A 14,709-nucleotide genomic window follows, 5' to 3' on the forward strand; every position below is an offset into this window, starting at 1 on the left:
TCTGACCTGCTGGTGTTTTAAAATTAAGTATCGCTTATATGGCTTCCCAGCAGGAGCTCTGTAAGAGAGCCATCTCATTTAATAAAAATCCAACAGAATCTATCATTTCAAAACAAACAAAGTCCTTTCCTGTTTGCATCCGCATTCATTAATTATTCAAAGCCATTTTGCAGCCTTTCAGTGATTTATTTGCTTTCATAAAAGTCCTCAGATCATTAGTGAGTGAACTAAAGTCTTGCAGTAAGTGAAAGAAAGATGGAAGCAGCTCCTTTTTTCTGCTTCCTAACACATTACAAACACATCCTCCATCCACTCACGTGTAAAATGAAGTCCCTAATAATGTGCAAAAAAGCACACACACACACACACACACCTAGAGCTCTTTGACGCCCCCCACTGCCACTGGCCTACTTATTGTCTTTTGATCTGACTGGGAAGTTGGAAACTAAAAGAGGAAACTGGATGGGAGGCGAGGAGGTGATGGAGTGGACGAGGAGAAAAAAAGAAGAAAGGTTTGTTGGTGTGAAAGTAATCTGAGTACAAGAGAACGTAGAAAGGAAGCTGGAAGGGTAGATAAAAATTGGAAATGTTTGCGGTAAAGCAAGTAAACAAAGAAAATGGAAATAAGTTGAAATTTTAAGGTAAGATATTAAAATGAATCGATTTTAAGTTCTATTTGTGAGCCAATAAGATGCAAGAAACTAACAGAGTATGTACATTCACGTGCATAAACGTGAATGTACGTTTATGCAGTTTATGCAATGTACGTTTTATGAGTGAAGCGTAGACTTGCTACTCTATTTGCTCCAAACGTTTAAATTACACTTTTGGTGTTCCTTGTGTCAATTATCTTATGTAATTCATCAAAAAGGTAAATATCTAAAGAATAAAAGAGCTGCAATAACCCTCATGGTCATGGCCAATGCTGTGTTGAACTTTGTTCACAAAATGTGCCATTATTATGCAGATGTGTGATTTTCTGTATATTTTTCGAGATGACTTAAAAACAGACTCGTGCTCCCAGTCAGAACTCTGCTTTGGAGCGGTTTGTGTCCCATATTTGTTCCTACACATCGAATGCCACATTTTTTAATTATCTTCGCGATATTTGTAGGAGGCAAAGACGCTTATAGGCTGTGGGAGTGGAGCGACGACGTATGAGACACGTGGAAAACCAGATGATAAACCCAGGACTGCGTTTCGGTCTCTCTCTGGGGGAAGCGGGAGCCTTCAGCTCCACGTACATCTCGCACTTTTTGTCCCTGCTCATCCATCCTGCCCCGTCTCCTCTCTCTCTCTCTCTGGGACGTCTTCAAAGCGAAGCCCTTTGGCCAATCAGCCGGCTGCGAAGATCTGCACCGCCACTTTCGTTTCTTTTTTCTTTTTTTCCGTCTCCACTCGCTTAAATGTGTGTGGAATCTTTCAAGTGTGTGTCCAAGTGGAATATTTTAAGTTGACCCCCTCCATCCTCCTGGTAGCTCACAAACACACCCACATAAACGGTGTGTCGGCGTCAATGTGAGCTGGTGGAGAGCCCCCATATGCTCGTCTGAGGGGATGGAAGCTCAGTTCTGTGCGAGCGTCTTCCACTCCTTCCTCCAGCCGTATCCTCAACGTTTCAGAGGTGTTGTCCTGTTTCTGAGTGTATGGAAATGTAAAACCTCGCTCACACATTTCCCGTCAAGTATTTCAGCTCGAATGCGATCTGGCAGAACCGCAAATGTGGTGCGGCTGCAGAGGAAAGACTGGATTGGTACAAAAGTGTCTTTTGTTTTCTGGTTTTTATGCATTCAAAATGAACCTTCATGTGTTTTTCACTTTGCATTTTAATGTGACGTTGCTATATTTGCCAAAAAAAATGCAGCAAGTAAGGATTTAAGATGTGTTCCCTGCTTTTGGATTCCAACTCCTTTACTCTCTTTGTAAATGTCCCCTGAGAACACCAGTGAGACCAAGGAACACAGTGGGAAGATCAGAGAGAAAGCTTTGGAGATGATTTAAAGCAACATGTTGTAAGTTTTAAAACAAGATCCCCCAGCATTTGGACGTGACGCAGCACTCTGTTAAACATAGCGTCTGAAACCAACAAGCCAGGCTCTGCTTCTGCCGGAGGTTCCTTCCTGTTAAAAGGTCGGTTTTCCGCTGCACCTCCATTACAGCCAAGCATGAGACTTTGTCGAAATTCAGCAGAGTTACGCAGTTGCAGTGTTTCCATTAAATAAGAAATGCAATTGAAACCACACATGGGTACGTTTGTACGTCAGAAGTCATCTTAGCGCCAGAACCTTTTCTTTTTTATTTTAAATCTAAAAACCTGTTTTTTTACATTTTAAATTGCCGTGTATTTCTTAGCACATTTGTTGTCGCAATTTGAGTTTGCGTAGTTTTATGGTAAATGGAAACGCAGCTGGTGTGAATGTTTATCCTACAGAAGTGACTCTATGTGATCTGTTCATTGAAAAACTAAACCAATGGACTGCACTGTTTTACAAGTGTGACTGAATTAGAATCTGTTCCTAATTGAACTAAATTAACAATATATTTTTATATAGAAATTTTATCGTTGTGCCTTCAAAGTTTTTTTGTGAATTTGCTTCATAGACGAACCAAATTTAATCCAGTTTGCTGCAAGCAAACCAGAGCTTATTGGTAAACTGATGGAACTAAATACAGGAAGAAAACCTGTTTTAGGCTGCATAAAGACTTGGGATTGAGATCATTTTCCTTTTAAAATCCCAATAAAATTATTTACATTTGTTATTGCAATGTGACAAGATGTGAGAAAGTAGAATTTTCCAGCTCTCTGGATCCGATTTTGTAATTTAGAAACATTTGTACTCTTTAGAGCACCTTCTTGATGCCCTGAAAGCACAGCTAGCATGTCAGGAGCTCCTCTTAGGCCATTTTACAACACTTGTAAATGAACTGGGTCTCATGAATTTACACATTAGAATCAGACTTTCTGTGACAGACGATTGGACTGGAGTTCACTAGTCTTATATATGCCATTCTGCTTTTCCTTTCACTTAATGTTTTCAGTTGAAATTCACATTTTTCTATACACCATGTATCTTTTTATAATGAGTTCCTGTTTTAAAATGTGAAATTTTAGCAGTGTAAATGTTTGAGAACTATTCAAACGTTGCACTAATGACCCAATCAAACCTCATGCTACAATGTGCAGACGCTCTGTCTGCGCTAGCGAAGGATCACTCCCATCAACGGGCTGCGCGGTTCTTTAAACTTTCATCTCAAGATGGTCGCCCTTTGTTTCAGATGCAGTCATCAGCGACTCGCATTCATAGACGGGACAGGACTTGTTTGTTGCCACTAAAAGCATTTTTAGCAAGATACGAAATAGCAGCTTTTAGGGAAGGAAAGAACAAAATGTACCAGATTCGTCCCCCAGCCTCCTCCCTCTGACTTAAAAAAAATAAAAATCTGATGACATGTTAGGTCCCACAAATCCAGCAGAAAAGGACTGAACAAACAGAAATATGAGCTTTTCACAACATTACAGGCTTTTATTTTTTGTTTTTGTTTTAAAGCACCGAAGGTCAGCGCTGCTTTTAACACATTTCACCGTACGACTGGGCGGACTCGGCTGCACTTTCTTTCGCTCCTTCCACTGGGAATATCCACTTGAAGCGCTCAGCATGCGAAAAGAAAAATGCATTGAATAATTTACATTTAAAACATGAGTAAAATTTAGACCAAACCCAGCAAACAGCTGAGAATCTGCAGGTTTTTGCAACGTTTAGAGCATCTGACTGGGTGTGTTGGTTCAGAATGTTTTTTGGGGGGGGGGTTCCCCTCTAAATAACAGAGCAATCAACCCCCTTTTCCCTTTTTTAAGAGTGTGTTTACTCTCTGAAATGTGCTGATTCCCCTCGAGGGGCAACGTGGGTTTAAAAAATTCAGTTGAATTGAGTCTTTTTGATCACTTCCTCTGATGTGCGGAGGCCGTTGTTAAATGTTAAGCTGACTGGAAACGATGCGCTTGGTGTTTGCAGGGCTGACGTTCTCCGTCAAAATCCACTCCGACGCCAGCAGCGTTTATCCGTGGGAAATGGCCAAGATGGAGTGCTCTGTCGGCGTCTCCGGATCCTTGCCAAAAAGCGGTAGGTGCGAACTCTCAGACAGGTAGAACACACTTTACTGCTCCTCATTAATCAAAAAACAACTACCACCCCTCACAAAAAAATGTAAAAAACTGGGTCTTCATCTTGTTTTGTAAGCTTTTTTTTTTTCACGTCTTCTGCTACAAAAACACAGAAGCATTTCCACTCATTACCTCTGAGCTCTTCACCTGCCAGCCTGTCTGCAGCTGTGTTCGTAACAATGATGGTACACAAGCAGTTGGTTCTGCTCAGAATGTGTTAGTGGCTGGAAAAGCAGGTTTATTACTGTGCTGAAGTGCCGTCGTTTGTTGGTCTCTCTGCAGATTGCTGGTAAATTCTACTACTTCCTGTTGAAGTGAAACCAAATACATTCAATATTTTCTTGTTCTGAGTACATTTAAAGGCAAATAAATATGGGAAAAATATGTAATTCCTGACTAGAAGTCTAGAAGTCTCCCTCTGTCCCTGTATCTGTCCATGTTATCCTGTTTCTGCATTTGTTTGTTGATCATCCATTCATCATTTTGACCAGACACTTATTCATCTGTCCATTTATTCATATGTAAATCATTTTCACTAACAGTCTACATAGAAATCATCCATCCATCTGTTGGTCGGTCAATATCGACCAACTTGCTTCCATCGACCAATCGACGGAAGCAAATCCTTCCATCGGTTTGCTGATCAACTGTCTGTCCATCCCTTCAAAATCAGACAGCTGCAAAAATATCTGCCATAAATTCATAGACAACAAAAATGCGAGAGCATTTTAACATGACAAAGTGTTGTGACTGTGCAACTGGTCATTTAGCAATGTGGAACCAAAACCTTTATCTTCCTTTACAGTGACTGCTTACTGATGCTTCTAATAAGCCAGTTAATCATAATCACAATGACGACACACACGACTTCATCAACCATTAGGGCTTTTTTTTAGATTCAATATTTCTTGTAACAGACGACAGATGTTTAATGTTCTTAAGTCAAGCGATGTGTCCAAAAGTAAACTCCAAAGGTCTGCGTTTATCATTTTATCAGTGTGACATCAAATTATAGCCATAAAAGATTATTTGTACGGCAATGTTATTATTAATTATTGATAAGCGTTGGAGGCTCTATATGCAAAAAGGATGTACTGCAGGAAGTGAACAGTCAGATACCTAAAAATTCACATCGGAGTTGAAATGTACTGGGGCTTTCAGAGTTTGGAAACCATCAGAGATGCAGCCTTCTGTTTAACCTTTAAAGTATCTCCTCTTCCTCTTCCCCATCTCTTCTTCCTCATATGGCATCATGCTGAACTCCCAACTGCCTGCTGCCCATCTGTCACCGTTCCTCTCCGCTTCCTCCTCCTCCTACCTTTAGCCGAAGAGTCGCTTTTTATGTTTTCGTGTGTTTTCTTTATTACGGATGCTGCCTCCGTATGTATACGCAAACACGATTTGCTGCACCTGTGGACCTATGCTGAGTGAACGCAGGGGCTGTTCTTTTGCCTGTACATAAAAACATGTTTCCTCGCAGCAGGAGAGACCTGCAGGGGTTAGCGGGTTGCTGCCTTCAAAGTGTGCACTCGCAGACAGCTGCGGCATGGAAGGGAAACAGGCTTGTCGCTGTGACACGTGTGTTTCGCGTACGAATGAAAAGGAGGCCTTTTTTGTTTTTCAGTAAGTTATGCTAAAGTTGGGCTAAAGTTAGACCTGTACTGAGACGTGACATTTTAACCCGAGGGCTTTTATTTTGCAAGCTCTCAACTAGAAACTACACATTTCCCCCCGCCAGACATAAACGGTGAAAAACATATTGTTTCACGAGGACCTGCTTACTAGAGGTGTAGTGATGCCTCCAACTCTCTAGAAAGGATGATTCATAAGATCGAGACGAGATTTTAGTAACATTTTTGACAGAAACTTGTAATACTCTCTCTTTTTTTTAAGATTAAAGGTTTCACAAGCTGTTGTAAAATTAGTCCACAATATAAAGTGATCTTACAGCCAAAAACAAAAGTCTCCGAATTGCCCCTTTTTGTAATTTGCCAAAAGGATTAAAGGCCGCATACATGAAAACATGAGTTAAAGTCAGTGTTAGATGTAGGCATATTTTGCTCAGGTTTAAAGTGACAGACTCCTGCGTCCTAGGTGCACAAATGAGCATTATTACAGATCCTTTACAAAATACAAAATGTTGTGGCAGCTGTTTTACTCTCACTAGTGCTCATATATGTAAATCAGGGTGGAATCAAACACCAGAAAATTGATATAATCATTTATATTCTCCTTATTCATTCATGCTCTTTGCATTTTTCTTTTATGTTCAATGATTTTATGTCTTAGTCGTGCTTTTGACTTGGCCTGTTAATGAATGAATGCTTAATTCATTCAGATAATCTGCTTGTTCAATTAGAAAAATCGCTCTTCTTTTTATATTGTTAAGGATCTTTAACAGCTGTGGCTCTCCAGCGTGCTTTCATCTGTTTCACATTCATACCGTCTCAGTATGTTGGTCAAAGAGCTTAATTCTGTGGCTGCTGCAGCTTCATTTGTGTTCTGTTTAATCCACGGAGATTATTTTTGATGTCAAACAAACAGTGTGGATGGTTTTAATTTGTGAAACCGCCTTGTTTGCTAATGATGGAAAAATGCTCTGCACTGTTCTAACCTGTCATCATTTTACAACTAAGAAGCAACAAACATTACAGCTGGTATTTAGGAGCAGTTATAATTAGAAAATGCAGGTTTCTGAGAGATTTGAATGGGGAAACATTGCTAGAGACGCATTTTGAGGTTTACTGATGGCAGCTCAGAGCTGAGACCGAACAATGAAAATGGTGTCATCGTAGTTTACCCAACAGAGCAAATCCAGATCTAAGTTACCCTACTTTCCCCCAGCTGAATAAATTTAGTTCATTTTAATCTTTGATGGGTACCAAATAAATTAGGAAACACTCCAGGAAAACACAGCCTTGTGCTTTTGTTTGTAAAGCTGACTACTAAGATAAACAACTTTTTCATACTTTGACAGTATGAAACATGAGTTAAAGTCAGTGTTAGATGTAGGCATATTTTGCTCAGGTTTAAAGTGACAGACTCCTGCGTCCTAGGTGCACAAATGAGCATTATTACAGATCCTTTACAAAATACAAAATGTTGTGGCAACTGTTTTACACTCACTAGTGTGTAAAACTACACCTTTTTTACATATGTAAATCAGGGTGGAATCAAACACCAGAAAATGGATATAATCATTTATATTCTCCTTGGTCATTCATGCTCTTTGCATTTTTCTTTTATGTTCAATGATTTTATGTCTTAGTCGTGCTTTTGACTTGGCCTATTAATGGATGAATGCTTAATTCATTCAGATAGTGGATGAATTAATATCTGGATGAATCTACAAACTTCATTGCATTTGATTTGGTAAGTAGCGCCTAGTTGTGAAGGAAAGATGGTAAATACAATGGATCCTTTATTTGTGGGGGTTGGAGGCCACAACCGCCCTCGATTGAAGTTAGTTTGTCAATGCATCTCCAGAATCGCTTACAGTTGCCTATTGTATTGCTTCAAACACTAAATATACCTTAATATTCATTGTGGAAACCGTCTTGACATTATCGCAGAAGCTAACATCTACAGTCCTCCTTTTCTCCACACTCTGAGCTTCAGCCAATGAATGAAATGAAAAATGAATGTCGCTTCTGCCTACAGCCAGTAGTGTGTCAAGTAACATCACGCCTTCGTATTTCAGCTTCCTAAACTTGATTTTCTTTTGAATATTTTACCAAAGAAAATCCTCAAAGAGAGCAATTTTTGACAAATAAGGAAAAGTCCATGACCAGGGGATTTTGCGTTTGGACGAAGTTCTTTAAAACTTAAAATTAGGAAAACCTTCGGTGCGTTGATATGCACCTTTTTCCTTGTCCTTTTTAGTGTTTTATCACTAAATGAAATATTTTGCGGCCCTTTTCCTTCATAAGTCGCCTAATTTGTAAAAAATAGTACGGCGAAGCAGCTAAAACGCTCATGGGAAGTTAGAGAATCTGTTTATAGGACAAATATTAATGGTGACCTTTGTGGAAGAGTGGAGATCGAAAGACATCAGAAGTCACATTTGTAGTGAAGCGAGGATGGATGGAGGAATAGAATAGAATAGAATAGAATTACTTTATTCATCCCAGCAGGGAAATTATTTCGCTGTTACAGCAGCATAGAGACAAGACACACAACAACCACCACTGAGTAGCAATGTAGACAAGATAAAATAAGAATAAAATATAACATGCTGTCAATATAAAAGGCAACTTAGAGCAGTCCTTGCAAAGATTCAAAAAATGCAGGTACAGTATGTATACGTACAGCAAGTGTGCCACAGTGCAGTTGTGCAAAATTGGACTGACTAGTGCAGAAAAATGATTTAGCTTTTATTGTACAGTGAGATGGCATGTGGCAGGAAGGATTTCCTGTATCTGTCCCTACGACAGCAGAGCTGGAGCAGCCTATGTGAGAAGGTGCTCCGCTGTCTGTCCACTATGTGGTGGAGAGGATGCTGTTTATTGTCCATAATAGACAGAACCTTCTTCAGTGTCCTCCTCTCCACCACAGTTTCCAGGGACTCCAGCCTTAGTCCCAGTACAGAGCCAGCTTTCCTGATGATTTTGTCTAGTCTATTAGAGTCGCTGGCTCTGATGCTGCTTCCCCAACACACAGCAGCAAAGAAGATGGCACCGGCAACAACACTGTGATAAAAGGTCTCCAACATCACAGTGTTGTTGCCGGTGCCATCTTCTTTGCTCCGAAAACCTGTTGGAAGTTGTTGGACTGGTTTTAGATCAAAATATGTTAATGAGTTGGAATGGCCTAGGCCTAAAGCTAACGGTTTAAGAAGTTCAGTTTGTTAAATCTGCATAGGTGGTTTTACGAAATGACTGAAGAGGGATTAATAAAGGTGTTGGTCCATCACAGAAAATCCCAATAAAGAGCAGGCGGCAGTATCTCAGGTGGATTACTGCATACAGAGAAAGCAAATCACAGATGGTTTCCTGTGAGTCATTCGGTCATGTGGCCAATGAGGAAACTCAAATAAACTAATGTTAACAAAGGAGAGGCATTTATGTTTATAAAGCTTAAACAAGCATCGTCATCATATGCCAACACACTTCCTGTTGACGGGCGTGGCACCACGTTGCGCCGTAAAGCCACGCCTTTGTTCCTGGAAGAACTTGTTTTTGAGTATTACGAGTCGGTTTACCTCCAGTTGGACTTGGACTTTGGAAGTCATTGTTCGAGCGCATCACAAGCTCCAGCAAAGGTTGAGCAACAGTGACAAAGTGAATAGCCGAGCAGAGAACATTCCTCTTCCCTCCTGTCGGAGCTTGTCTTTACGAGCTTATCTGGAAAACAAATAAAATATCTCCTGTGATTCGTGGTCATGGTTTTGAGGCGGCTCTTTGTTATAAAACTGATAAACATCTTATAAGGAAATGGATTGCTCTGCGTGGCACACAGAAGGTCATTTCCTGATATGCTTTTGAAAGAAGTTCCTTAGGGTAATTACAAGATTTCAGAATGACTGAAATGTCCTTAACCTGCTGGATTGGTAACATTCAAAGCTCCTGCCCCTTAAGGTTCTCCTTTACTTTACTCTGATGCTGAACTTGACAGCATTTGGTTGTGAGATTTACCTTTTTATTCTTGTTGTTGGACATTTGGTTGAACTTCAGAGCCTTTTATGTCTTTGAAAAGGCAAAACGTTCAATGCTAATCGCATTACCAACCACTTCTTCTTCTTCCTTTCTTCATATTTCCTGTGTAGGTGCAGTAGAGGAGCAATATTTGGGAAAAATAAAAGCAGTTGTTGTACCCAAGTGCTCCAAAGAAGTTAAGACTTTACACCATTGTATTCATCATGCAACGTCATACACTTTCTTTTTTATTAAAAGAAAATAGAGAATGGAAAATATTTGAATTTCCAGATATTATCCCGTACCCCAATGCCTAAAGGTTACATCCCTCTAACTATTCATTCATTATCTTTTCATTTCTCACTTGTCCTTCCAATAATCCACTCGATGACTGTTCCCTCAAGCGCCTGTGTGTCTCCGTCATTCTGTCCGATAACTGTCCTTCCAGTCAAACATCAACCAGCTAGTCTTCCGTTTGTCTGTCTGTCCTTCACTCCATCCCTATTGGTCCCCCAGTTTGTCAAGGACTAAATGACGGCTGAAGCTGATTTCAGTAGTTCCCTTTTTGCCATTTTCGAATTAGTAAATCTAAATAGACTATAGTTGTGGGTGTTTGCATCCATCCCAAACACGATTAAATCGTTTAAAAAAACAATAAAATTTTCATAGATGTAAATTCTCCAGCATTCTATTGTAGAAAATGTTGTTCTGAACCATCCTAACAGCATGGTTAGGAGAAATCGCCTTTTTTTTTCTAAGCCTCCAGTTTATTATTCTGGTGTAAATCCCTCTGGGAGCCTTTTTAGACTTAAAACTTGTTAATTTCCTCTTAGCACCTCCACAGAAAGATGCCCCCACACGGCAGCTGGTGCTTTTCTTGAATCCTGTGTTGTGTGGGTGCCTGAAAGAAGGTCAGACATGATTATTAGCTTTTACTTGCGTTCAATGCTTCCACGGCCTTCTGTCTGGAATAGTCTCCACATAGAGCGAAACAAATGTGTCAGACCTGCTCATTAACTGAGGATTTGATATTCGTTCTTCTCCTTGTTTGAAAATTACACCTCACCTTTGTGCTGATTTGCTTATATTTAGAGAGTTTTTTTTTTTTTGTTTTTTTTAAATGCTAATAACCAACAAAGATGGCCTCTGTAAATACAAAAAGCTGCTTTTCAATTATTTGATTTATTTAAAGGGGCGGTATTATGTGTTTTCCAGTTATATGCCAGGATGTCCAGAAGAACCACAGAGTATTTTTTTACAAAACGTCTTGGGAATCATAATAATTTATTTTGAAATCCCGATTGGAGGCCATTTTTGCCCACTCCTTTTTTTTTTTTTTTTTTTTACTTAAGCATTTTTTTTATACAGTATTAGAAATGCATTAAAATGTGCAAGTAAACAAGTCAATTCCTTTGTAAAATGAGAAAATAAACATTTCATTGCCTAGAATGCAACAACATTTCTTCATTGTTTATAACAAAGTTTGCATTTGCTGCTAAAGAAAACAAAACTTTCAAACATCAACGTGTGGAAAGCCAGGTCTTTTCTGCTCGACTTGACATCAATACAGTGTAGCGCCGATCTGGTGATTTTTTTTTTGTTGGATTAAACGATTATTAATCGGTTATTAATAACTTATCCTATTCTCTTTCTTTGAACAACTTCGATGCCTTTTTACAAAAGTCAAATCTTTTGCTATTTGGTGTTTACTCCGCTTGTCAGCTTTTCGTTTTGATGATCTGCAACCTTTAAGTGGGACAAATGTCCTTAATGGCGTATATAAACAGAAAGCCGCTACGTTTCTTCCTTCTGCTTGTTTCTTCCTTTGAGTTTCTCAGCGTGCAGCCACACGCCGACCCGGCGTTCATTACAGACTGGAATGAATGGCATGTTATTGCAGCCTCAGAAGCATGTCAAACGCTGCACACTTGAAATCAGTAGTTGGAAGGAGGGGATGACATCACCGTTGGAGATGGGTTTTTTTGGTTTTTTTCTGCGTTTTGAAGCACTGCCTCTGACTCTGTGACAGTTTTTTTTTTTCCTCTCTCTTTTTCCTCACTCTGAAATTCTTTTGTAAGAAATAACAGTATACCACCCTGTTCCTCCTGGGGAAAAAAATAAACTTTGTCGCTTGCTGGGTCTCAGACACAGACTTAATGTTGTTTTCTCTTTGCCTACAAAGAAAGCAGCCGCCATGATCAAGCATCGACGTTGCCTCGTAGTCGGGACTCGAAAACAAGAGCATAAAATGTGCAGATTATGGTGCGGACGAGTCAAAGCAGGCTGAAAACCTGCAGGTATTCTTCCAAGAAACACAGGGGAGTAGTTTTGGAGAGAACTGCTGGTGAAATCTAGAATCTCGGTTCCCAGCATTCAGCCACGTTGGCTCAGCATCCAACACTGTTTGTGCGTCTGCCAAAAGTCTCCCATAAAGCCATTGTAATTTAAAACAATGAAAGTATTGTTTGTTTTGTTTTTTTAATTCCTATTTTTAAGTGCACTTGTATCCCAGTTCCAGAAAAAAAACATCATTTTAAATCTAGATTTTGATCTGAACACTTTTTCTTTCCAACTACAGTTAAAATGTTCGACTTTATTTAGCAGATTTATTGGTTCTAATATAGTTGAAGTTCTGTTTCGCCCATTTTAGAATCCTCCTAAGTTGCAAAATCAATAATGATACAAATAAATTAGCATTTCTGCTGTTTTCCAGTTGAATTAACAACCAACTTTGACTCCACGCCAACTTTCTTAGTAAATTTGTAACCCTAAATAAGTAAATATAGAGATGAACGAGTGAAAAACCTAAAAAGTTGAAGGTCGATGCGATGCAATAGATACACCAGTGCCTCCTCTCTTAGCTCCACATTCAGTCTCTCCAAATTACCCAGCTTTCTTTGCAAGGCCGCCAGGCAGCCGTTAATTAGCCAATCTCACGCTCCGTTAGCCGGCCGGGGAGACAGAACGAGGTAGAGGAAGAATAGATTGCGAGTTGGAGAGAAGGTTGGGGTAAGTTGGAGGAAAGGAGAGGGACCAAGTGAGAGCATTAAAGGGAATGAGGGTGAAAGAGAGTGAAAAGAGGAGGCGGGGGGGGAGCGGGAATTGAAGAGAGGCTGAAAAACAGTGCGCAGTTTCCTAACGGGGAGACATGAGAAACGAGGGGAGAGGAGTGGGTCTGAAGTGGTGAGGGAAGAGAGGGTTGAAGTGGTGAGAACGGATGGCGGAAAATGATTCTCACTCCATTAGCGGATCCCACTGAACCAAGAACAGCTGGGGATCAAAAACAGGACCTGAATTAATTCAGGGACTGTCGGTTCACGTTACACTTTGTAGCTTTAATATTTGCTCACACTCTGCCGTGAAGTTCCACCGGTACGCTTTAATTGGGGAAAGAGCGTGCTGATGGGCTGTTAATAAAAGTTTTGTCAACAAATCTTTATTAAGATAGTTTAAATGAGAGGAAAGAAACTTTGGAAACATTCTTCAAAAGATGGTGAAGATTCTCGCAGTTAGACGCATTTGCAACACAATAATCATAAAAAAGCATTTTATTCTAAGCTATTGTTGGATGATTCAAACCAACTTTTACTGTTAAATAGTTGAGAATAAGAATACTTTCTAGAAACTTTGGCGCAAATTTAACACGTCATCAAGCAAACTTTGATTTAGACACTTTTTAAAATTAAATTAGCTTTTATTTATTTTTACTTTTGTTTACGTATTACTTGTTTTATGACACTTAAAAAAATTCATGACATTTTTAAAAATACGTTGTTTTTTTTATGTATGTGTTGTAGTAACTAATGCCTGAATGTATAGCTTGCTGGAAAATATTACAAAATACCTGTATAAATTTAAATTTGCGTTTTAGCTGTGAAGATGCAGTTTAATCCACTTGGGTTAGCATCAGTCTGCTTAAACTGTAGTCATTTTCAAAAACTTTAGTGCTAAACCATCTATATTTATAACTGACTAAATAAAAGAAGCATTTTAATGTCGATCAACAGCTCAAATTTCCATTTTTATGTCCAGGACCAGTCAACTCTGATGCAGTTTGGACTAATGTAATCTAGTTTTAAGGCCACAAGTGAGAAAGACATTGAAATTAAAAAGTTGACCATTTTTGCCTTTCATTTTATGGAAAGTGGTCAGATTAATGGAATTTACGCCACGTTCGTTTTGCCTCAGAAGTCAAACATGAGGATTACAAAGTAAGCTAACATACAGTAAGTAATTGATTGAGTTAGAAAAATAGTTTTGTTGCTCATTGCTATTGATGATTACATAATATAGTTGGAACACATAATGTTGTACAAAAAAAAATAAAAAATCCTCATGGTCTTGGATTAAATTAGCCTAAACATTATCTGTTTTAGAATTGTATGTAAAGTAAGATTGCAATTTGCAATGTGGAAAGTCAGTGATGTCATGGCTTTGTTCGGCTTTGATTGGTTAATTCAAAGCACTTGAAAAAATCAACTCAAAGCTCATTGGTCACAATGAAGTAAGTCCTGCTCCAGCATAAGCTGAAAGGCCGCTCTGTTAAGAAGAACACGTTACTCCAATAGTAATTTAGGATTCAAAAATTATTTAGTCGTCACGGCTTCTTTGAACATCTCTTGTTTGTTTTTCGTAAAAGCAAAAGACGGCAATCGTCAAATGGCTCTGCATACGTTTTCAGAGAAGAAAAACAAAAACACACACACACACAAAAAAAAAAAGTCGGCACACATCTGCCAGCAACCGACCTTAAAGAGGAACTCAGATGAAGGGTATAAAAGCTGCAAACCGAGAGCGAGAAGAGACGAGTGGTGACAATGAAGCGCAAATTGAAAACGCAGAGCCGTTAGCGGAGGGGGGACGAAGGGGGGACGGCAAAGCACCACAATCATTTTCACTCCATTAGCCGTTTGA

At 39.4% G+C, this 14,709-nt stretch overlaps 1 protein-coding gene across 1 annotated transcript in view; it reads left to right on the forward strand.

Annotated features, from left to right (window-relative positions):
* The window catches only part of ptgfrnb (prostaglandin F2 receptor inhibitor b), a 51,352-nt gene that overhangs the window by 28,376 nt on the left and 8,267 nt on the right, over nucleotides 1-14,709 (forward strand). Inside the window, exon 11 of the mRNA XM_028007945.1 lies at nucleotides 4,014-4,121. Coding sequence (XP_027863746.1) covers nucleotides 4,014-4,121 — 108 coding nt within the window. The remainder of the gene's footprint in view (nucleotides 1-4,013; nucleotides 4,122-14,709) is intronic.

This window comes from Xiphophorus couchianus, chromosome 22 (assembly GCF_001444195.1).
Source record: "Xiphophorus couchianus chromosome 22, X_couchianus-1.0, whole genome shotgun sequence".
Lineage (NCBI taxonomy): Eukaryota > Metazoa > Chordata > Actinopteri > Cyprinodontiformes > Poeciliidae > Xiphophorus > Xiphophorus couchianus.